Source organism: Mercenaria mercenaria, chromosome 4 (assembly GCF_021730395.1).
Source record: "Mercenaria mercenaria strain notata chromosome 4, MADL_Memer_1, whole genome shotgun sequence".
Lineage (NCBI taxonomy): Eukaryota > Metazoa > Mollusca > Bivalvia > Venerida > Veneridae > Mercenaria > Mercenaria mercenaria.
Genome location: NC_069364.1, coordinates 26,747,768 through 26,773,685, shown reverse-complemented (window position 1 = coordinate 26,773,685; position 25,918 = coordinate 26,747,768). Strand labels below are relative to the sequence as shown.

General features: G+C 39.9%; 2 protein-coding genes across 4 annotated transcripts in view; one reads left to right on the top strand and one right to left on the bottom strand.

The window, feature by feature from the left end:
- The window catches only part of LOC123551195 (zinc finger protein 664-like), a 29,364-nt gene extending 25,078 nt beyond the window's left edge, over nucleotides 1-4,286 (top strand). Inside the window, exons 2-3 of one of the 2 annotated variants that reach the window (XM_045339932.2) lie at nucleotides 2,106-2,976; nucleotides 3,115-4,286. In XM_045339932.2, the coding sequence (XP_045195867.2) occupies nucleotides 2,355-2,976; nucleotides 3,115-3,704 (1,212 nt within the window). In that variant the 5' untranslated portion in view covers nucleotides 2,106-2,354 and the 3' untranslated portion in view covers nucleotides 3,705-4,286. Of the gene's footprint in view, nucleotides 1-2,105 lie in introns of both variants that reach the window. The other variant, XM_045339931.2, reaches the window with a different exon arrangement.
- Nucleotides 4,287-11,175: 6,889 nt separating this feature from the next.
- The window catches only part of LOC123553284 (uncharacterized), a 34,645-nt gene continuing 19,902 nt past the window's right edge, over nucleotides 11,176-25,918 (bottom strand). For both annotated transcript variants that reach the window (XM_045343024.2, XM_045343023.2), the window contains exons 3-4: nucleotides 23,769-23,994; nucleotides 11,176-11,549 (exon numbers count right to left, since the gene is read on the bottom strand). In XM_045343024.2, the coding sequence (XP_045198959.1) occupies nucleotides 11,355-11,549; nucleotides 23,769-23,994 (421 nt within the window). In that variant the 3' untranslated portion in view covers nucleotides 11,176-11,354. The remainder of the gene's footprint in view (nucleotides 11,550-23,768; nucleotides 23,995-25,918) is intronic.

The window sequence follows — 25,918 nt, the reverse complement described above, 5'->3', positions numbered from 1 at the left end:
AAATGGCTCAAACATTTTTTAGCCCAGACTGGGCCTGTCTGTCTACATGAATCAAAATGGATAATTGAAAGTGCATGGACTTTGGGACTACTGACATGGTTTTGAAGGGGTTAACAGGTCTGAAACAGAATAAATGATGGTTTTAACTAAAAAAGAACTGCATTTATTAATATCGGTTATCTTTTCCGAAATTGGTAGCTAGTCCGAGTAACTTCCTTTAGTTTCGAATGCGCAATTTTCCTATCAGTGTAAACATTCATGACACTATATATTGACACTCAGCAACATTTACATATCTTTAAACGCAAAAGTAAGTATACTTTAAATTCACATCCCTTATAATAAAGATTGAACATACCTAGCATGTGACACGGTTATTGCCAGCCCATTATCTGTAAAATATCTGAACAGTTCTTTCGTCCATCTGTTACAAATTGTATGTGGCAATCTGCGCTATAAAATTTCAATTGTCAAATTCAAATTTTATCATGTGCGAATATATACCAGCCGATAATTGCCTGTTTTGGTAATGCCGGAGGCAAATGTTTACTGGAAAAATATTTATAATCATGGGCAGTATCTTAGTGTCAGCTGTCAAATTGTAGTTTGTACTTTCAACATTTTTATTTTTGCGAACCACTTTTCAATTTTACAGAAATATATTGGGTTTAGATACTTGTATAATGTTAATCAAAGTTTTACTAGGCATCGATTGAATGTCCATTTCATCTATTGTAACAAAATCTCTGTTCAGTTTGGGGGAAAAAAGCTAAAAACAAACTGAAACTGGTAGACTATACTACCAGTACATCAATAATTAGCCGACTCTCAGGCCCTTCAGGCCTTTGATTCTATTTTTGATAAGAAGACATGTCATACTAAATGACCATATACGGTTTTCATATCATTGAAATGCTCTAAAGTGCTGAAAATGAGGTCTGGATATTTTATTGTTAATATGAAATAGATAAGGAATTGAATTGGTAGAATGTAACCTATAATGGACTACTTCACATGTAACACTGAGTAGCCACTTCAGTTTGGTGTAATCCGTCCCGAAGAATAATCTTAAATGTGCTTTATGGCAGCAATTAAAAGTTTTATTTTACCTTATTTGTTATCAATTATACGATTAATTAATCCAGTTTCCAGTCCGTTGAAAATTTTGAATAGTGGCACGGTAATAACCAGGGATGTTCCGGATGTAAACATGATTTGCATATCAGAATCCTTTCTTGAAGGAAAGTTACCGTTTCTCTATCCCATACAGAGAAACTATAAATGTCAATAATCTTTCTATTTTCAGACCCTAACCCATCTAAGGTACACTTACAATATAATTATCCCCACCGATAGGCATCAGAGGAGAATATGGTAATGGCACCTGTCCGTGCGTGCATCTGTGCATGCGTCCGTTCAACATTTTTGTGACCGCAACTCCTCATTCATTATTGGACAGCATTGATTCAAACTTTCAGAGATTATTACTACAGATGCTTAGTTGTGCAGGAAAAAAAAATTGGATTTGCTCCACCTGTTCGAGAGTTATGGCCCTTTGTTACTTTTTTCTTATATATATATATATATATATATTGCAAATTTTTGTGACCGCATCTCCTCATTCATTATCCATTCATTATAGGATTGAATCGATTCAAACTTTCAGGAATTACTTCTATTAATGCTTAGTTGTGGAAGAAGAAACAAATCTTGGATTAGCTCAACCCGTTTCGGAGTAATAGCCCATTTTTCAAATGGCATTGGCAGGAGATATGGTTGTCATTCGACTGCAGCCCTCTCAGAACTCCTGTTAGATGTCCTTTATCAGCTCTCTCTCTCTCTCTCTCTCTTTTGAATCAAATCTTTTATCTCTTCTTCTTGATATAACTTAATGATGACAGCAGAAGAGTGACAACCTGAAGTTCATGCTGAAATATGAAAAATTTTAAATAACAAAATGTCGAAAATATTGCCAAAAACTGTGATTAAGTGTCGATGTTATCTCGCCAAACAGTAATAAGTTTAATTAGGTCACAGGACAAATTTAGAGGTCTAACGTAGTAATGCATGTTATATATTCAATTTCATTCATAACTTATTTTCAGATCTATACAGATATAGCGAGCCCACATCATGTTTAAGAAGCCAGCGTATATATTAATCAGCATAAGTAGTAGATGGGACAAATAGAAGTAAGAATTACAGACACAGAAATTCAAGTGGCAATGCTGCACAATAGTCTGTCATTTCTGATACTATGAAAAACACCGAATGAAGCATATTTAAGAAAGAAATTCTCTTTTTGTAAGTTTTCCTGCCACACTAGTAATAGGAGACGTCAGCTGACAACAGATATGGAAAATCAGACAGCTGGTAATGCAGGAGAGGAATGCTATAAATGTGAGTTTTGTGATTATGCAAGTAGTAAAAGCTCTGATTTAAAGAGACATATGAGAATACATACAGGAGAGAAACTCTTTAAATGTGCTGTTTGTGATTATGCAGCCAACCAAAGTAATAATCTGAAGACACATATGAGAATACATACAGGAGAGAAACCCTTTAAATGTAAAGTTTGCGATTATGCATCCTACGTAAGTTGTAATCTGAAGGTACATATGAGAAAACATACCGGAGAGAAACCATTTAGATGTGATTTTTGTGTTTATTCGTGTTCAGCAATGGATAGTTTGAAGAGACATTTAAGAACACATACAGGAGAGAAATCCAAATCCTTTAAATGTGATGTTTGTGATTATGCATCCAGTGAAAGTAGTACTCTGAAAATACATATGAGAATACATACAGGAGAGAAACCCTTTAAATGTGTTGTTTGTGATTATGCATCCTACGGAAGTAGTAATCTGAAGGTGCATATGAGAAAACATACTGGAGAGAAACCCTTTAAATGTGATATTTGTGATTATTCATGTATAACAAGTGATTGTCTGAAGAGACATTTAAGAACACATATTGGTTATGCATGTATCGGAAGCAGCCATCTGGAGACACATATGAGAAAACATACAGAAGAGAAATGCTTCAAATGTGATGTTTGTGGTTATGCATGTTATGAAAGAAGTGATCTGAAGAAACATGTGAGAACACATACAGGAGAGAAACCATTTAAATGTTTTCTTTGTGGTCACGCATGTATTGGAAGCAGCCATTTGGAGACACATATGAGAAAACATACAGAAGAGAAACATTTTAAATGTAATATTTGCAACAAAACATTTGCTTCAAGTGCTAATCTGAAGAGACATTTGAGAACACATACAGGAGAGAAGCCATTTACTTGTGCTTTGTGTGATTATGCATGCTTGCATAGTTATCGTATCAAAAGACATATGGTGATACATACAGAAAAGAAACGCTTTAATTGCGACATTTGTGACTTCGTAAGTTTTAAAAGCACAGATTTGAAGACACATATGACAATACATACTGGAGAAAAACTGTTTAAGTGTGCTGTTTGTGATAATGTATTCAGTCGAAAAAGTAGTCTGAAAAGACATATGAGAATACATACAGGAGAAGAGATACACGTTGAATGTGCCATTTCTGAGTATTCATGTGAGGAAAGAAGTCGGCTGAAGGAACATATGGGAAAACATGCTGGAGAGAACCACTTACCTTGTGATACCTCTGATCAGAAATCAGAAGACACAGATGAGACTACATACAGGAGAGAAACACTTTAAATTTGGTATTTGTGGTGATGAAAGTAATGTGAAGACGGGAAGTTAGGAATAACAGTAAAATATAAGAGAAAGAAATACTTAAAACTTAATGTTTGCATATACACAAGTAATAAATGTGTATTAATCAGGAGACATATAATACAGACACATACCAGAGAAACGTATCTGGTATATTGATTATGACAATGCATTTGATCAAAGTAGTCGTAAAAAGAATACAATGGAAAAAATGCTTTCAACTTGATGTTTATATACAAGTTGTTATCTGGAAACAAATACATGTATAAGTTAAGATAAAGAAGAGAAAAGCATTAGATTTGATTTTTTAGGTTAAACATGAAAAATGGCTTGATAGTTATAATTAATGGGACAATTAGATTATAACACATTATTCCATACTGTCGTTGTGTTGACATTATGCCAGAAATACTTTAAAACAAAGTACTTTTATCATGTTTATTTAATTGTCTATATCAACAGAAACAAAACTGTAAACTGCTTCCAGCTGTGTACTTTTAGGAAAGGTTTCAAAACGTCAAATAGATAAATTTATAAAAAAAAAAAACAGACGAGTAAAGCGTATTGTTGTTTATGTTATTTTAAAGCAATTAAAAAAAAACAAGAACTGTGTCTGTCGTGCGTGCGTCCATGCGTCAAGTCGTCCTTGGTCAGCAATTGTGTTTAAATGACATCTGCAAAACCAATGAATGGATTTTGATGAAGCTTGGCACTGATGTTCCTTGGGTGGTCCTTTACCAAAGTTATTCAAACGGTTCTGCTTGGTTGCTCATAGTAACTGCCAGAGCTAAAATAAAATAGAAAAAAAACTCAAACGACATCTCCTCCTAAACCGATGGCTCGATTTTAAAATTATTTCAAACAAATGATCCTTATGTTATCCTCTACCAAGATGTTCAAATTATATTGATTCGTCAAAAAACATGGCCGCAAGGGAACTTGGTCACTTTTCCCTATATGCATAACGGAGAAATTTAAAAAATCTTCTTGTGTCAAACTGCTGGCCGGATTTTAAAATAATTTTAAGCAAATGGTCCTTTTAGACCCTCTACTAAGATTGTTGAAGTTATTTTGTTTCCTCAAAAACATGGCCGCCACAGGGTGCGGTCACTTTTTTCCTATATCTGTATATAGGAAACTTTAAAAATGTTCTTGTGTGAAACTGCTAGCCCGATTTTAAAATAATTTTACACAAATGGTCCTTATGTGACCCTCTACCAAGATTGTTCAGATTATATTGATTCGTCAAAATCATGGCCGCCAGAGGGCGTGGTCACTGTTCCATATATGTATTTAGTGGAAACTTTAAAAATCTTGTGTAAACTGTTAGAACGATTTAAAATAATTTTATACAAATGGTCCGAGCGTGACCCGCTATGAAAATTGTTCAAATTATTTTGACTCGTCAAAACACATGGCCGCCAGGGGGCGTGGTCACTTTTTCCTATATACATAAAAGAGAAATTTTTAAAATCTTCTTGAATGTGTTAAAATGCTGGCACGATTTTAAAACAATTTTACACAAGTGGTCCTTCTGTGACCCTCTACCAAGATTGTTCAATTTTTTTTTTTATTAGTCAAAAAAACCTGGCCAACAGAGAGCGTGGTCACTTTTTCCTATATGTATATAGTGCAAAATTTAAAACTCTTCTTTTGTGAAACTGATAGCCCGATTTTAAAATAATTTTACACAGACCCTCTACAAAGATTGTTCAAATTATTCAGATTCGTCAAAAATATGGCTGATAGGGGGCTTGGTCACTTTTCCCTATACATATATAGTAGAAATCTTGTATAAAACTGTTAGCCGGATTTTAAAATAATTTCACACACATTGTCTTTGTGTGACCTTCTACAAAATTAATAATGTATATTTTTTTCTGATTTGTCAAAAAACCTTGCTGCCGGAGAGCATGGTCACTTTTGATCAACAATTTCTTTAAACAACATCTCCTCCAAAACCACTGAATGGATTTTGATGAATTTTACACAAATGATCTCTGGGTAGCCCTCTTTCAAAGTTGTTCAGATGGTTCCGGTTCATTGAACATATGGGTCTTTTTTGGTAAGAAAAAGTCTTTAAAACTCTTTTTGTCTAGAGCATTGATGTTTGGCATGTGATATAAGGGTCTGACTGCTATAATTGTCCAACTTATTGGCCCATGGTCAAAAATGGCCATGCCGGTGTGTGTTATATATATTTACAACAGACTTATATATAAGAAACTTTGAAAAGCTTTTTCTCTGAATCCATAACAGCTAGAGCCTTGATATTTGGGGTGTGATATCAGAGTTGCACTGTCTACCATAATTTTTCAAATTATTGCCCTAGATTCAAAAATGTGTATGACATGTATATAATATTGGCCAACATAGAAGAAACCTAAATCTGTACTTGTAATAAACTCCTTTTTATGTTGTTACATGCCCGAAGGGACATATACTGCTATACCCCTGGTGTCCGTCTGTTAGAAATTTCGTGTCCGCTCTGTAACTCTTGAACCCCTTGAGGGATTTTGAAGAAACTTGACACAAAAGTTCACCACATCGAGCGTGTAAAGCTCATGGTCTAGATTATTGGCTTCAAGGTCAAGGTCACACTTAGGGGTCAAAGGTCATATGAGTGTGTTCCGTGTCCGCTCTGTAACTCTTGAACTGCTTAAAGTATTGTAAATAAACTTGGTACAAATGTTCACCACATCAAGACGATGTGCAGAGTGCATGTTTCGGATGTCTTGCTTAAAGATCAAGGTCACAGTTAGGGGTCAAAGGTCATCACTCTGTAACTCTTGAACCCCTTGAAGGATTTCAAAGAAACTTGACACAAATGTTCACCACATTGAGACGACATGCAGAGCGCATGTTCTGGATGGCTGGCTTCAATGTCAAGATCGAATGTTCGAATATTCGAAAGTCGGCCGAATATTCGAATATGAAAATCAAATTCGAATATTCTAAATTAGTGAATGGTTTTTTGTTTTTTAGCTCACCTGTCACAAAGTGACAAGGTGAGCTTTTGTGATCGCGCAGCGTCCGTCAGCCGCCCGTGCGTGCATCTGTGCGTAAACCACTCTAGAGGTCACATTTTTCATGGGGTCTTTATGAAAATTGGTCAGAATGTTCACCTTGATGATATCTAGGTCAAGTTTGAAACTGGGTCACGTGCAATCAAAAACTAGGTCAGTAGGTCTAAAAATAGAAAACCTTGTGACCTCTCTAGAGACCATATATTACACAAGATCTTCATGAAAAATTGGTCAGAATGTTCACCTTGACGATATCTAGGTCAAGTTCGAAAGTGGGTCACGTGCCGGCAAAAACTAGGTCAGTAGGTCTAAAAATAGAAAAACCTTGTGACCTCTCTAGAGGCCATATATTTCACAAGATCTTCATGAAAATTGGTCAGAATGTTCATCTTGATGATATCTAGGTCAAGTTCGAAACTGGGTCATGTGCCATCAAAAAATAGGTCAGTAGGTCTAAAAATAGAAAAACTTTGTGACCTCTCTAGAGGCCATATATTTTACAAGATCTTCATGAAAATTGGTCAGAACGTTCATCTTGATGATATCTAGGTCAAGTTCGAAACTGGGTCACGTGCCTCAAAAACTAGGTCAGTAGGTCAAATAATAGAATAAAAACCTTGTAACCTCTCTAAAGGCCATATTTTTCATGGGATCTGTATGAAAGTTGGTCTGAATGTTCATCTTGGTGATATCTAGGTCAAGTTCGAAACTGGGTCACGTGCGGTCAAAATCTAGGTCAGTAGGTATAAAAATAGAAAAACCTTGTGACCTCTCTAGAGGCCATATATTTCATTAGATCTTCATGAAAATTGGTCAGAATGTTCACCTTGATGATATCTAGGTCAAGTTCGAAACTGGGTCACATGCCATCAAAATCTATGTCAGTAGGTCAAATAATAGAAAAGCCTTGTGACCTCTCTAGAGGCCATACTTTTCATGGGATCTGCATGAAAGTCAGTCTGAATGTTCATCTTGATGGTATCAAGGTCAAGTTCGAAAGTGGGTCACGTGCCTTCAAAAACTAGGTCAGTAGGTCAAATAATAGAATAAAAACCTTGTGACCTCTCTTAAGGCCATATTTTTCTTGGGATCTGTATGAAAGTTGGTATGAATGTTTATCTTGATGATATATAGGTCAAGTTTGAAACTGGGTCAACTGCGATCAAAAACTAGGTCAGTAGGTCTTGAAATAGAAAAACCTTGTGACCTGTCTAGGGGCCATACCCTTGAATGGATCTTCATGAAAATTGGTCAGAATGTTCACCTTGATGATATCTAGGTCAAGTTTGAAACTGGGTCACGTGCCTTAAAAAACTAGGTCAGTAGGTCAAATAATAAAAAAGCCTTGTGACCTCTCTAGAGGCCATACTTTTCATGGGATCTGTATGAAAGTTGGTCTGAATGTTCATCTTGATGATATCTAGATCAGTTTTGAAACTGGGTCAACTGCGGTCAAAAACTAGGTCAGTAGGTCTAAAATTATTAAAATCTTTTGACCTCTCTAGAGGCCATATTTTTCAATGGATCTTCATGAAAATTGATCTGAATGTTCTGACTTCACCTTGATGATATCTAGGTCAGTTTCGAAACTGGGTCACGTGTGGTCAAAAACTAGGCCAGTAGGTATAAAAATAGAAAAACCTTGTGACCTCTCTAGAGGCCATATTTTTCATGAAATCTTCATGAAAAATAGTGAGAATGTTCACCTTGATGATATCTAGTTAAAGTTCAAAACAGGGTAACGTACCTTCGAAAACTAGGTCAATAGGTCAAATAATAGAAAAACCTTGTGACCCCTCTAGAGACCATATTTTTCAATGGATCTTCATGAAAATTGGTGAAAATTTTTATCTTGATAATATCTAGGTCAAGTTCAAAACTGGGTCACATGAGCTCAAAAGCTAGGTCACTATGTCAAATAATAAAAAAACGACGTCATACTCAAAACTGGGTCATGTGGGAAGAGGTGAGCGATTCAGGACCATCATGGTCCTCTTGTTTTAATAAGTATCGCTGATTTTGGACAATATAAGCATGCTAATTCTATTCTGCAGAATAAAACCGTTTGTTCTGTCGTGTTTGTTTATCGCGTATCAAAAGATGTCCAATTAACAAGAAAATTGCAATGCATAATTGGCAGGGCCATCGTCACGGATTAACAGTTTGCAACAGGTGTAAATGTGATGCATGTCAAAAATTGTCCAATTAACAGGAAAAATGCAATGCATAAATGGCAGGGGTCATCGTTATGGATTAACAGTTTGAAATAGGCGTAAATGTGATAGCTTTTTATCATTTTGAAGCTAAAACACCGAACTAGTTAAATATGTTTATGATTATACTGACAAAATAATGGTGCCTGTTTTATGTAACAAATTATAGATTATTTTCGAAAACAATACCAAACTTGTAGATATTTGCGATCTTTTTACAATAAATTTTGTACGACATTTCAGACCGTCCGCAGAATCGGTTTCATCCACAGCACCCGGGCAGTTCATTTATTGAAATCGGCCGTATTTGAAATAAATTTTGAAGTAGTTTATTATAAAATCAAGAAATAACATATGATTGATGCATAAGATCATGTTGAAGGAGGTTTAAGTCAGCCCTCATTAAGTTTATCGGCTTTTTACACGCCGACTGAAAATTTTCAAAATGGCGGCGGTAATGCAACAGCGCGGCACGTGCTTAAATTGGACAACGTGCTATTTTTAGATAAAGTTGCGACGGTCTAAATTTTAATCGATTTGAATGTTTTTGTATCATTTTGAAGCTAAAACACTGAACTAGTTAAATATGTTCATGATTATACTGACAGAATTTTGAAATATAACGCAAGGGCCGGTCGGCTTAACTGGGTAGGGTCGGGTTACCCGAAACAAACATTGTTTAGGCCTTATTACGTACGATGATTCATATTTTAAACAACTGTATATATTGTGTATATGCCAATCACTTAAAATGAATTTAAAGCTTTCGTTCCCATCCCTATCATAAAGCAAATTTGGTTTTAAGCAGCTCTTTTCCTCACATATTTTAGACCAGTAATGCTATGATAATTCCAAACAGTATTTGTCCATTTATGAGAATATTTTTTTATAATTATTAACTAATATTGTTTGAGTTTGAGAATTAACCCATTGAACCATTAATCTGTTTTGCTTTACTGTCTTACGCAAGGGTAAGCGTATGAACCTAGGATCGTAATCACATTAACTTACAAGTTGACACGTATCCCTTGTACGGCTGTTGGACAGGACGTCTAATGGGATCAGCCGCAGCGGTTGTCCGCGCTAACTTAAGCAGTTTATATCCAGACGTTCACGAAATTGGTTCCTTTGTTAAAAACCTCACAGATGGTTAGATATCTGGAAAGTCTACAGGTTCATAAGTTTTAGTATAAATGTGTGCTTCCTATGACGGCAAATATTACTAATATGACAAAAGTGCCCCTTCAGAAGGAGACTATTATTGCTTAGCAACCAGCTTGTTAATTTTAGAGGATTGTGAAAAATACAGAAGACGGTCCAATTTCTGAAGCTTTCCTTGTTCTTTATTGTTTCAGATGAAAATCACGAAATTATGGGACTCTCTTATTTTGAATGTTAGTTATTTTATTTGGATGAGATAGGGTCGAATGCTTTACATATGGAATACCATTTCCGTTTTAAGCCTAAATTTCAACGTTGCTATAAATAGACTGAATGCTGGAAAATCATGCGTGATTAGACAAATTAATCAGGCGCTCAGGCTATATAGATGAGCACCAGTTCTTGCAAGTGTAATGTATAAATGCATACTAGTAGATACAATCCCCTTCTTCTTGCAAATCCACGAATCGCACTTAGTAAAGAACATGCAAGCAAAATTTTAGAAAATACTTTGAGCTAAAACTTAACTCCATGAGTGTGAATCTACCCTTACCTTTTATTTGTTGTACTGTATTTTATGTACATTTTGATTTTTTTCTTACTTGCATTTAATAATATTTAATTTGTATTGAACTGATTTTATTTTCTGTGCTGTCATCATTTTATGAAAATTGAATACAAATATGAAAGTAGCTAATATTTCAAGTGTTGACATGCTCTTCTGTCTACAAACGGCCTGCGTGTTTGATTACTTGAAAATGTATTTGAGCAGAAATGTCAATATTAGTACCAAAGAAACTTTCTACAAAAACTTAATCGAATTTTGAAAGTTAAACACAAGAAGGTATTATTTTCAAACAATACTGTCTGTGTACACTTTGATTGATGGTGCTAATATTGAAGTTAGCATGTTTATTGTGGTACGTACTTGAGCTTGCCAAAAGCTTTTGTAAGTCACACAGCTTTCAGACAAACAAAATTAATTATAAGCGGTCTGTTTCATTCATAGGGGAAATGACGTTCTTTTTAATATTTTTAAATGAAAACGACTCATTTTTCGTACTTAAAACATTTATTCGAAATTCCAAATGGCTGTATTTTACTAGGATGAGTTTTTCAATGCGCACAAAAATTAACAAAACAATTGATAAATCCAGTATTAAAATTCTATCCGAAAAATAGACAAGTTGATGACTTTTCAACACAAATAAAGAGGTAAGATAAAAATCAAGTTACATCAACATTTGTAAACTTAGTCGGCTTGGAGCAAAGAATGTATCTGCTTCGTCATCATCCAAAGGGATAACATATGGACGCTCAACATTGTCCGGCTGGTCAGGGTTACTTCCGCTTCTGCGCACGTTTCGGGGAACACTCGTGCGCCTAGGAAAATGCTGACTCATTTCTCTGTCGTTAATTCGTATATTCTGAAAAATAACATGGACGTTTTGATCTTGTGTATCGTGTTTGTTGAAGACATTACCTTGTGCGGTAAATAAATTTGATATCATCTACAGTTTAAAAATGTCACAGTCATACTAGCATAACAGTTCAAAGTCCTAATAGCATCCCAGTTCGGAGTCATGCTCGCATCACAGTCCCGAGTTATACTAGCATCAAAGTCTCAAGTCACATAGCATTACAGTTCCGAGTCTTATTAGCAACGCAGTCTAGAGTCACACATGCAGCACAGTCCCGAGTCATACTAGCATCGTGGTCCCGAGTAATACTTGAATCACAGTCCCGAGTATTACTAGCATCAAAGTTCCGAGTCACACTAGGTCAAAGTCAAGAGTCCTACTAGTATTACAGTCCCGAGTCATACTAGCATCAACGTCAAGAGTCATACTAGCGTCATAGTCCCGAGTCATACTAGCATCGTAGTCCCGAGTCATACTAGTGTCCAAGTCCCGGGTCATACTAGCATCGAAGTCCCGAGTCATACTAGCGTCAAAGTCCCGAGTAATACTAGCATCACAGTCCCGAGTCATATTAGCATCACAGTCCCAAGTCATATTAGCATCACTAGCCCGCCCGCTTAGCTCAGTAGGTAAGAGCGTTGGTCTATGGATCGCGAGGTCGCGAGTTCGATCCTCGGGCGGGGCGTATGTTCTCCGTGACTATTTGATAAATGACATTGTCTGAAATCATTAGTACTCCACCTCTGATAATTCATGTGGGGAAGTTGGCAGTTACTTGCGGAGAACAGGTTTGTACTGGTACAGAATCCAGGAACACTGGTTAGGTTAACTGCCCGCCGTTACATGACTGAAATACTGTTGAAAAACGGCGTTAAAACCAAAAAACGAAAACGAAACAAAGTCCCGAGTCATACAAGCATCAAAGTCCCGAGTCACACTAGCATCACAGTCCCGAGTCATACTAGTCCCGAGTCATACTAGCATCAAAGTCCTTAGTCATACTAGCATCAACGTCCCGAGTCATACTAGCGTCCAAGTCTCGAGTCATACTAGCATCAAAGTCCCGAGTCATACCAGCGTCAAAGTCCCGAGTAATACTAGCATTATTATTATACCAGATTTATATAGCGCCCTTTTCATGATAAACACGTTCAAAGGCGCTTTACATATAGGGCGCGAAATTCATCCTCTATTAGTACAGACACAGAGCGACCTGACCAGAGGGACAGAGTTAGATAAAGCCCCAAGAACAGAGAGAGAGAGAGAGAGAGGATTTTTAGATACAGACTTGTCCCCTTAACTTAGCCTAGCTCTTTGCGAATGGACAGTCTGGTTCTTTAACCTGCCCGGCGTATAGCATCGATACACGTGAACCCATCTTTCCTGAGAAGAACCAGTACAGGACTCTAAGTAAGGTGGGAGACACTCAAGAGCATCTTAGAAATTTCCAAAGCCTGGACCGGGATTCGAAACCCGGACCTCTGGATTGACAGTCAAGCGCGTTACCACTAGACCATCGGCCCTTCCATCGCATCACAGTCCCGAGTCATACTAGCGTCAAAGTCACGAGTCATATTATCATCAAAGTCCCGAGTCATACTAGCATCAAAGTCCCGAGTCATATTAGCAAAGTCCCGAGTCATACTAGCATCAAAGTCCCGAGTCATATTACCGTCAAAGTCCCGAGTCATATTAGCATCAAAGTCCCGAGTCATACTAGCATCAAATTCCCGAGTCATACTAGCGTCAAAGTCCAGAGTCATACTAGTGTCCAAGTCCCGAGTCATACTAGAATCAAAGTCCCGAATCATACTAGTGTCCAAGTCCCGAGCCATACTAGCATCAATGTCCCGAGTCATATTAGCATCACAGTCCCGAGACATACTAGTGTCAAAGTCCCGAGTCACACTAGCAGCACAGTCCCGAGTCATAATAGTGTCCAAGTCCCGAGTCATACTAGCATCAAAGTCCCGAGTCATACTAGCATCAACGTCCCGAGTCGTACTAGCGTCCAAGTCAGGAGTCATACTAGCATCAAAGTCCCGAGTCATACTAGCGTTGAAGTCCCAAGTAATACTAGCATTACAGTCCCGAGTCATATTAACATCACAGTCTTGAGTCATATTAGCATCAAAGTCCCGAGTCATACTAGCGTCAAAGTCCCGAGTCACACTAGCATCACAGTCCCGAGTCATACTAGTATCAAAGTGCCGAGTCATACTAACATCACAGTCCCGAGTTATACTAGCGTCAAAGTCCGAGTCATACTAGCGTCAAAGCCCGAGTCAAACTAGCTTCAACGTCCCGAGTCATACTACCGTCAAGGTCCTGAGTCATACTAGCGTCAATGTCTCGAGTCATACTAACGTCAAAGCCCCGAGTCAAACTAGCATCGTATTCCCGATTCATACTAGCGTCAAAGTCCAGACTCGTATTAGCATCACAGTACCGAGTCATACTAGCATCATAGTCCCGAGACATACTAGCATTACAGTCCCGAGTCATACTAGCATCGTAGTCCCGAATCATACTAGCATCGCAGTCCCGAGTCATACTAGCATCGCAGTCCCGAGTCATACTAGCATCGCTATCCCGAGTCATCCTAGCATTACAGTCCCGAATCATACTAGCATCGAGTCATACTAGCATCAACGTCCCGATTCGTACTAGAGTTCAAGTCCCGAGTCATACTAGCATTACAGTCCCGAGTCATACTAGCACTACAGTCCCTAGTCATATTAACATTACAGTCCCGAGTCATACTAGCATCGCCGTCCCGAGTCATACTTGCATTATAATCCCGAGAAATACTAGCATTTTAGTCCCTAGTCATACTAGCATCGCAGTCCCGAGTGATACTAGCATTACAAGCCCGAGTTATAATAGTATTACAGTCCCGAGTCATACTAGCATTACAAGCCCGAGACATACTAATATTACAGTCCCGAGTCATACTAGCATTACAAGCCCGTGTCATACTAGCATTACAGTCCCGAGTCATACTAGCATCGCAGTCCCGAGTAGTAATAGCATGGCAGTCCCGAGTCATACTAGCATCGTAGTCCAGAATCATACAAGCATCATAGTCCCGAGTCGTACTAGCATTACAGTCCCGAGTCATACTAGCATTATAGCCCTAGTCATACTAGCATCGCAGTCCCGAGTCATACTAGCATTACAAGCCCGAGTCATACTAGCATTACAGTTCCGAGTCATACTAGCATCGCAGTCCCGAGTCATAATAGCATTTTAGTCTCGAGTCATACTAGCATCGCAGTCCCGAGTCATAATAGCATTTTAGTCTCGAGTCATACTAGCATCGCAGTCCCGAGTCATAATAGCATTTTAGTCTCGAGTCATACTAGCATCGCAGTCCCGAGTCATACTAGCATTACAAGCCCCCGAGTTATACTAGCAATACTGTCCCGAGTCATACCAGAATCGCAGTTCCGAGTCATACTAGCATTACAAGTTCGAGTTATACTAGCATTACAGTCCCGAGTCATACCAGCATTTTATTCCCGAGTCATACTAGCATCGCAGTCCCGAGACGTACTAGCATCGCAGTCCCGAGTCATACTAGTATCGTAGTCCCGAATCATACAAGCATCGTAGTCCCGAGTTGTACTAGCATTACAGTCCCAAGCCATACTAGCATTAATGTCCCGAGTCATATTAGCATCACAGTCGCGAGTAATACTAGCGTCAAAGTCCCGAGTCACACTAGCAGCACAGTCCCGAGTCTTACTAGTGTCAAAGTCCCGCGTCATACTAGCATCAAAGTCCCGAGTCATACTAGCATCAACGTCCCGAGTCGTACTAGAGTTCAAGTCCCGAGTCATACTAGCATAAAGTCCCGAGTCATACTAGCGTTGAAGTCCAAAGTAATACTAGCATCACAGTCCCGAGTCATATTAGCATCACAGTCTCGAGTCATATTAGCATCAACCTCCCGAGTCATACTAGAGTCAAAGTCCCGAATCACACTAGCATCACAGTCCCGAGTCATACTAGCATCAAAGTGCCGAGTCATACTAACATCACAGTCCCGAGTTATACTAGCGTCAAAGTCCGAGTCATACTAGCGTCAAAGCCCGAGTCAAACTAGCTTCAACGTCCCGAGTCATACTACCGTCAACGTCCTGAGTCATACTACCGTCAACGTCTCGAGTCATACTAGCGTCAAAGCCCCGAGTCAAACTAGCATCGTATTCCCGATTCATACTAGCGTCAAAGTCCAGGTTCGTATTAGCATCACAGTACCGAGCCATAATAACATCACAGTCCCGAGTCATACTAGCATCAACGTCCCGAGTCGTTCTAGAGTCCAAGTCCCGAGTCATACTAGCATCGTATTCCCGATTCATACTAGCGTCAAAGTCCAGGCTCGTATTAGCATCACAGTACCGAGCCATAATAACATCACAGTTCCGAGTCATACAAGCATCGTAGTCCCGAGTAATACTAGTATTACATTCCCCAGTCATACAAGCATCGCTGTCCCGAGATATACTAGCATTACAGTCCCGAGTCATACTAGCATCGTAGTCCCGAATCATACTAGCATCGCAGTCCCGAGTCATACTAGCATCGCAGTCCCGAGTCATCCTAGCATTACAGACCCGAATAATACTAGCATCGTAGTCCCGAGTCATTCTAGCATTACAGTCCCGAGTCAAATTAGCATTACATTCCCGAGTAATACTAACATGACAGTCCCGAGTCATACTAGCATCGCAGTCCCGAGTTATACTTTTGCATTACAGTCCCGAGACTTACTAGCATTTTAGTCCCGAGTCATACTAGCATCGCAGTCCCAAGTGATACTAGCATTACAAGCCCGAGTTATAACAGTATTACAGTCCCGGGTCACACTAGCATTACAAGCCCGAGACAGACTAGCATTACAGTCACTACTCATACTAGCATCGCAGTCCCGAGTCATACTAGCATTACAAGCCTGTGTCATACTAGCATTACAGTCCCGAGTCATACTAGCATCGCAGTCTCGAGTCATACTAGAATCGCAGTCCCGAGTAGTAATAGCATCGCAGTCCCGAGTCATACTAGCATCGTAGTCCAGAATCATACAAGCATCGTAGTCCCGAGTCGTACTAGTATTACAGCCCCGAGTCATACTAGCATTATAGCCCGAGTCATATAAGCATCGCAGTCCCGAGTCATACTAGCATTACAAGCCCGAGTCATACTAGGATTACAGTTCCGAGTCATAAGATCGCATCGAGCATACTAGATTCATCGCGGGTATAGCCGCAGTCCGAGCATACTAGCATTAAGCCGAGTTCTAGCATACAGTCCCGAGTCATACTAGAATGCATCAGTATAGATAACATCGAGTTATACTAGCATTACATCCCGAGTCATACTAGCTTATCCCGAGTCATACTAGCATCGAGTACGAGTTACTAGCATCGCAGTCCGAGTCATCTATATCGGTCCGTCATCAAGCATCGTATCCGAGTCATAGCATACAGTCCCGAGTCATACTAGCATCGCAGTCCGAGTCGTACTAGCATCGTAGTCCCGAGTCATACTAGCCTTACAGTCCCGAGTCATACTAGCATTATAGCCCCGGGTCATACTAGCATCGCAGTCCCGAGTCATACTAGCATCGCAGTCTCGAGTCATATAAGCATTACCGTCCCGAGTCATACAAGCATCGCAGTCCCGAGTTATACTAGCATCGCAGTCCCGAATCATATTACCGTCAAAGTCCCGAGTCATATAAGCATCAAAGTCCCGAGTCATACTAGCATCAAAGTCCCGAGTCATATTAGCATCGCAGTCCCGAGTCATACTAGCGTCAAAGTCCCAAGTCATACTAGCGTCAAAGACCCGAATCATATTAGCATCAAAGTCCCGAGTCATACTATCATCAAAGTCCCGAGTCATATTAGCATCATTGTCCCGAGTCATATTAGCGTCAATGTCCCGAGTTATACTAGCGTCAAAGTCCCGAGTCATATTAGCATCAAAGTCCCGAGTCATATTAGCATCATTGTCCCGAGTCATATTAGCGTCAATGTCCCGAGTTATACTAGCGTCAAAGTCCCGAGTCATATTAGCATCAAAGTCCCGAGTCATATTAGCATCAAAGTCCCGAGTCACATTAGCATCAAAGTCCCGAATCATATTAGCATCAAAGTCCCGAGTCATATTGGCATCAAAGTCCCGAGTCATACTAGCGTCATATTCCCGAGTCATACTAGTGTCCAAGTCCCGAGCCATATTAGCATGAAATTCCCGATGCATATTAGCGTTAAAGTCCCGAGTCATACTACTGTCCAAGTCCCGAGTCATACTAGCATCAAAGTCCTCAGTCATATTAGCACCACAGTCCCGAGTCATATTAGCATCAAAGTCCCGAGTCATATTAGCATCAAAGTCCCGAGTCATATTAGCATCAAAGTCCCGAGTCACATTAGCATTAAAGTCCCGAGTCATATTAGCATCAAAGTCCAGAGTCATATTAGCATCAAAGTCCCGAGTCATACTAGCATCGCAGTCCTGAGTCATACTAGCATTACAAGCCCGAGTTATACTAGCATTACAGTTCCGAGTCATACTAGAATCGCAGTCCCGAGTCATACTAGCATTACAAGTTCGAGTTATACTAGCATTACAGTCCCGAGTCATACTAGCATTTTATTCCCGAGTCATACTAGCATCGCAGTACCGAGTCGTACTAGCATCGCAGTCCCGAGTCATACTAGTATCGTAGTCCCGAGTCATACTAGCATTACAAGCCCGAGTCATACTAGGATTACAGTTCCGAGTCATACTAGCATCGCAGGTCCCGAGTCATACTAGTATTTCAGTCTCGCGTCATACTAGCATCGCAGTCCTGAGTCATATTAGCATTACAAGCCCGAGTTATACTAGCATTACAGTCCCGAGTCATACTAGAATCGCAATCCCGAGTCATACTAGCATAACAAGTTCGAGTTATACTAGCATTACAGTCCCGAGTCATACTAGCATTTTATTCCCGAGTCATACTAGCATCGCAGTACCGAGTCGTACTAGCATCGCAGTCCCGAGTCATACTAGTATCGTAGTCCCGAATCATACAAGCATCGTAGTCCCGAGTCGTACTAGCATTACAGTCCCGAGTCATACTAGCATCGCAGTCCCGAGTCGTACTAGCATCGTAGTCCCGAGTCATACTAGCCTTACAGTCCCGAGTCATACTAGCATTATAGCCCCGGGTCATACTAGCATCGCAGTCCCGAGTCATACTAGCATCGCAGTCTCGAGTCATATAAGCATTACCGTCCCGAGTCATACAAGCATCGCAGTCCCGAGTTATACTAGCATCGCAGTCCCGAATCATATTACCGTCAAAGTCCCGAGTCATATAAGCATCAAAGTCCCGAGTCATACTAGCATCAAAGTCCCGAGTCATATTAGCATCGCAGTCCCGAGTCATACTAGCGTCAAAGTCCCAAGTCATACTAGCGTCAAAGACCCGAATCATATTAGCATCAAAGTCCCGAGTCATACTATCATCAAAGTCCCGAGTCATATTAGCATCATTGTCCCGAGTCATATTAGCGTCAATGTCCCGAGTTATACTAGCGTCAAAGTCCCGAGTCATATTAGCATCAAAGTCCCGAGTCATATTAGCATCATTGTCCCGAGTCATATTAGCGTCAATGTCCCGAGTTATACTAGCGTCAAAGTCCCGAGTCATATTAGCATCAAAGTCCCGAGTCATATTAGCATCAAAGTCCCGAGTCACATTAGCATCAAAGTCCCGAATCATATTAGCATCAAAGTCCCGAGTCATATTGGCATCAAAGTCCCGAGTCATACTAGCGTCATATTCCCGAGTCATACTAGTGTCCAAGTCCCGAGCCATATTAGCATGAAATTCCCGATGCATATTAGCGTTAAAGTCCCGAGTCATACTACTGTCCAAGTCCCGAGTCATACTAGCATCAAAGTCCTCAGTCATATTAGCACCACAGTCCCGAGTCATATTAGCATCAAAGTCCCGAGTCATATTAGCATCAAAGTCCCGAGTCATATTAGCATCAAAGTCCCGAGTCACATTAGCATTAAAGTCCCGAGTCATATTAGCATCAAAGTCCAGAGTCATATTAGCATCAAAGTCCCGAGTCATACTAGCATCGCAGTCCTGAGTCATATACTTACAGCCGAGTTATACTAGCTTACAGTCCGAGTCATACTAGAATCGCAGTCCGAGTCATACTAGCATTACAAGTTCGAGTTATACTAGCATTACAGTCCCGAGTCATACTAGGATTTTATTCCCGAGTCATACTAGCATCGCAGTACCGAGTCGTACTAGCATCGCAGTCCCGAGTCATACTAGTATCGTAGTCCCGAGTCGTACTAGCATTACAGTCCCGAGTCATACTAGCATCGCAGTCCCAAGCCGTACTAGCATCGTAGTCCCGAGTCATACTAGCCTTACAGTCCCGAGTCATACTAGCATTATAGCCCCGGGTCATACTAGCATCGCAGTCCCGAGTCATACTAGCATCGCAGTCTCGAGTCATATAAGCATTACCGTCCCGAGTCATACAAGCATCGCAGTCCCGAGTTACACTAGCATCGCAGTCCCGAGTCATATTACCGTCAAAGTCCCGAGTCATATAAGCATCAAAGTCCCGAGTCATACTAGCATCAAAGTCCCGAGTCATATTAGCATCGCAGTCCCGAGTCATACTAGCGTCAAAGTCCCAAGTCATACTAGCGTCAAAGACCCGAATCATATTAGCATCAAAGTCCCGAGTCATACTATCATCAAAGTCCCGAGTCATATTAGCATCATTGTCCCGAGTCATATTAGCGTCAATGTCCCGAGTTATACTAAAGTCAAAGTCCCGAGTCATATTAGCATCAAAGTCCCGAGTCATATTAGCATCATTGTCCCGAGTCATATTAGCGTCAATGTCCCGAGTTATACTAGCGTCAAAGTCCCGAATCACATTAGCATCAAAGTCCCGAGTCATATTAGCATCAAAGTCCCGAGTCACATTAGCATCAAAGTCCCGAGTCATATTGGCATCAAAGTCCCGAGTCATACTAGCGTCATATTCCCGAGTCATACTAGTGTCCAAGTCCCGAGCCATATTAGCATCAAATTCCCGATGCATATTAGCGTCAAAGTCCCGAGTCATACTACTGTCCAAGTCCCGAGTCATACTAGCATCAAAGTCCCCAGTCATATTAGCACCACAGTCCCGAGTCATATTAGCATCAAAGTCCCGAGTCATATTAGCATCAAAGTCCAGAGTCATATTAGCATCAAAGTCCCGAGTCATACTAGCATCAAATTCCCGAGTAATACTAGCATCGCAGTCCCGAGTCATACTAGCATCGCAGTCCCGAGTCGTACTAGCATCAACGTCCCGAGTCATACTAGCATCGTAGTGCAGAATCATACAAGCATCGTAGTCCAGAGTCGTACTTGCATTACAGTCCCGAGTCATACTAGCATTATAGCCCGAGTCATACTAGCATCGCAGTCCCTAGTCATACTAGCATTACAAGCCCGAGTCATACTAGCATTACAGTTCCGAGTCATACTAGCATAGCAGTCCCGAATCATACTAGCATTATAGTCTCGAGTCATACTAGCACCGCAGTCCCGAGTCATACTAGCATTACAAGCCCGAGTTATACTAGCATTACAGTCCCGAGTCATACTAGAATCACAGTCCCGAGTCATACTAGCATTACAAGTTCGAGTTATACTAGCATCGTAGTCCCGAGTCATACTAGCATTTTATTCCCGAGTCATACTAGCATCGCAGTCCCGAGTCGTACTAGCATCGCAGTCCCGAGTCATACTAGTATCGTAGTCCCGAATCATACAAGCATCGTAGTCCCTAGTCATACTAGCATTTCAGTCCCGAGTCATACAAGCATCGCAGTCTCGAGTCGTACTAGCATCGCAGTCTCGAGTCATACTGGCATTGTAGTCCCGAGTCATACTAGCATTACAAGCCCTAGTTATATTAGCATTACAGTCCCGAGTCATTACTAGCATCGCAGTCCCGAGTCGTACTAGCATCGCAGTCTCGAGTCATACTGGCATCGTAGTCCCGAGTCATACTAGCATTACAAGCCCGAGTTATAATAGCATTACAGTCCCGAGTCATACTAGCGTTGCAAGCCCGAGTCATACTAGCATTACATGCACGACCCATACTAGCATCGCAGTCCCGAGTCATACTTGCATTACAAGCCCATGTCATACTAGCATTACAGTCCCGAGTCATACTAGCATCGCAGTCCCGAGTCGTACTAGCATCAACGTCCCGAGTCATACTAGCATCGTAGTGCAGAATCATACAAGCATCGTAGTCCAGAGTCGTACTTGCATTACAGTCCCGAGTCATACTAGCATTATAGCCCGAGTCATACTAGCATCGCAGTCCCTAGTCATACTAGCATTACAAGCCCGAGTCATACTAGCATTACAGTTCCGAGTCATACTAGCATCGCAGTCCCGGGTCATACTAGCATTTTAGTCCCGAATCATACTAGCATCGCAGTCCCGAGTCATACAAGCATTACAAACACGAGTTATACTAGCATTACAGTCCCGAGTCATACTAGAATCACAGTCCCGAGTCATACTAGCATTACAAGCCCTAGTTATACTAGCATTACAGTCCCGTGTCATACTAGCATTTTAGTCTCGAGTCATACTAGCATCGCAGTCCCGAGTCATACTAGCATCGCAGTCCCGAGTCGTACTAGCATCGCAGTCCCGAGTCGTACTAGCATCGCAGTCCCGAGTCATACTAGAATCGTAGTTCCGAGTCATACTAGCCTTACAGCCCCGAGTCATACTAGCATTATAGCCCCGAGTCATACTAGCATCGCCGACCCGAGTCATACTAGCATCGCAGTCTCGAGTCATATAAGCAGTACAGTCCCGAGTCATACAAGCATCGCAGTCCCGAGTCATACTAGCATCGCAGTCCCGAGTCATACTAGCATCGCAGTCCCGAGTCATACTAGCATCGTAGTCCTGACTCATACTAGCATCGCAGTCCCGAGTCATACTAGCATCATAGTCCCAGTAAAAACTAGCAATAGTGCCCCGAGTCATACTAACATAGCAGTCCCTAGTCATACTAGCATCACAGTCCCGAGTAATATGTACTAGCATTACAGTCCCGAGTCATACTAGCATCATAGTTCAAATAAAAACTAGCAATAGTGCCCCGAGTCATACTAACATAACAGTCCCAAGTCATACTAGCATCGCAGTCCCGAGTAATACTAGCATTACAGTCCCGAGTCATACCTGGTACTAGCATCGCAGTCCCGAGCCATACTAGCATCGCTGTCCCAAGTCATACTAGCATCGCAGTCGCGAGTCATACTAGCATCGTAGTCCCTAGTTATACTATCATCAAAGTCCTGAGTCATACTAGCATCGTAGTATTACTTTCCCGTCTCTTACTAGCATCACATACCCCAAGTAATACTAGCATTACTTTCCCGTCTCATACTAGCATCACATACCCCGAGTCATACTAGCATCACAGTCCCGAGTCCTAATTGCATTACAATCCCCAAGTGATACTAGCATCACAGTCCAGTGCCCGTCTCATACTAGATTTACAGTCGAGATTCATACAGGCATCACAGTCGCGAGACATATTAGCATCACAGTCCCTTTTCATACTAGCAGAACAATCCCTTTTCATACTGGTATCACATTTCTGAGACCTCTCATTCATACTGGTACTGCTTCATACTAGTGTTAAAGCTGTTAGTCATAATAGTATTACAGTTTGAGTTTTGCTTCCCAGTATTCTATTTGAAATGTACCTAGAAAGCGCTGCTCTACAGATACCATATTTTCATACTAAATTGTATAAAATTCGGTGCCATGAAAAAGCTACTCGCATATTTAGCATGGAAATTTTCAAATGTTCAGTCTCAATTCAACGCGACTCTGAACAACCATCACTAAAACATTGTGGTTGTGACACTACGTTTGGAAACTAGACACAGAATACAGATTTTGCATTACAGACTTGGTTCGGAATAAACCAATCCAATATTTGAGATTTTAGAAAGACCTCTAAACACAAGTTTATAAAGTTGTGACCTTGTTTTCGGTGAATGTTGAACCTAAACTAAAACACAACAGTTTGGCTGAAGTTGTGAGACTTGTCTCGCAACCCAAGCCTCTTAAACCTTGAATCATACCGGCAAGAGAGGATCAATTGGGTTTGTGGCGTTACTGTTTCTGCGAAGCCGTTGTCTCTCGTCCAGCTCCCCAATCCTTTGGGCCATGACTGCAATAGGTAATCGATCATATCTCAGTTCCCCAACTTCGAAGTAGTTGAATCTGGGTCCATATAAATCGGGGACTGGAATGATATCTCCCATGAACATAGGACGATTGGTTGGTGGCCGAACTAACATTCTCTTCCTAAAACAGAAACAAAAATGAGTATTTGATAAACTTTTAGCCTAATGGTGGCAAGTTTTATTTATTTTTTATTTCTGTTGGAGTTTAACGGATTTCACAGACAAGTTTCTAAATATAAATTGCAACCTTACACAGAAATTATAGCTGCAATAAAATGTTTGAATGGGGAACGTATGACGAAAATAAGCCTCAGAATTATCTGAAAAATGAAAATCAAAAAATAAGGCCAAATGTCGTTACAGATAGGTTTTTTTTTTTTTTTTTTTTTTTTTTTTTTTTGTTCTTTTTCTGTTTTGTTTTTTGGGGGCTTTTTGTTTTTTATCAACTGTTAGAAAATACTTGTAATAAAATCCTCTTTGTCTAACCCTAAATCGCCCTAGAAAAGTACCACAGAAATACAGCTGGTATATGGCATTTTCGGCCGAAAAAAAGCTGAAAATAGATAACGTAATGTATTTGTAAATGCTGTGCAGGTCTAGCTATCTTTCTCAATCAGTTTGCATGTAAAATTAAACATTAATTGAAATCCTATCTAGAAATGTGAAATTTCACCCTTCTCATACTAAGTCAAAATAGAAAACAAAAGTCCCTAAAGTTTTATTTTGAGAAAGTTTGGCTGCAATGATCTCATTATTACGATACAAACTGTTTGTAATAGATATTATTCATTATAATAACGAAATATTTTCTCGTATAAACGAGATAGGAAGTTATAACGATGAAAGATATTATGGTTGCGTGCGACGGGTAATTTTCTTGTAATGATGGCAGAAAATCTCGCAGTTACGGGATAAGAAGAATGTTGCAGTTTAGAGATTATTGTCAAAATTCCATTTTCTGTTTAAATTATGTAAACACAAATTGCATTTAGAATTGCAATTTTTGTTTTGTTTGACTACCAGTCGACAAAGTGAAAGAGACCAGAAAAACGTTTGTAATTGTGTTTGCAACTCATACTTTTGCAGTTTTCCTGTGATTTCTATCTACAAGTACGTTTGGGTATAACTTATTATAATTACAAATGTCATCAGAATTCAAGAAGCCCCTTCTTTACATCCCCAACTTTGAGCGTGAAATATACGAGAACCGCAACTCCTGTCGGTATTGATTTTTTGCCTTGTGCGCCGTTGTAGTTGTTTCCCTTTACACCAAATTATCGATAAACCTGCTGTTTGGCATATATAGGTAAACTCGGCTCTGAGCAACGCGTCTTGGTTAGATATGAAAAGTATTGAAGTATGAAAATTAAAGCAGAATATAACACATCTTTAAGCTACTGTAATTAATTGTATTTCATGGACTTTGCTAGATACCGACATTGTTCCATGAGTTATAAATAATTATATATCAAACAATAAGTAAAATGTATGATTTTACGGTAAAAATACTTGTTCATCATGCGTACGTAATGTGTATTTTCTGCCATGTATATGCTGGGTGAAGTTTTAAGTTTCGTTGAATGCATGGGCCGAAAATATAAAAATAAAAAATGCCACTTTTTAGTGGTAAAGGATAAAGCATCACACAAAACAATTCCTTTTCTTTCAATTCCCTTTTGAAAGCTTTCCCCTTTTTGCTGTCAAGTGTAGTGTTGTAAAATTATGTTCTCGTGTTATTTTATTTTATTTTTTTTATATTTTTTTTTTCAAATTTATCGCCCTGAAAATTTCGATTTTGACAATTACTGCATATTGACTGTAGTTTTACGCGTGATGTTTTATGGACCTTTGCGAATACACCGGATGGAGACAAGCTAAACACCCCAGGCTACGTTAATTACCCCCAAAATATGTCTGTAATAAAAACCATCAACTGAGACATAAAGTAGAGATGTTCTGTCATATATATCTTCTTATAGCTTAAACGATAAAACAAGATATTTATTTATTAAATTATCTAACGGCAAATTGATCACAGATGTACT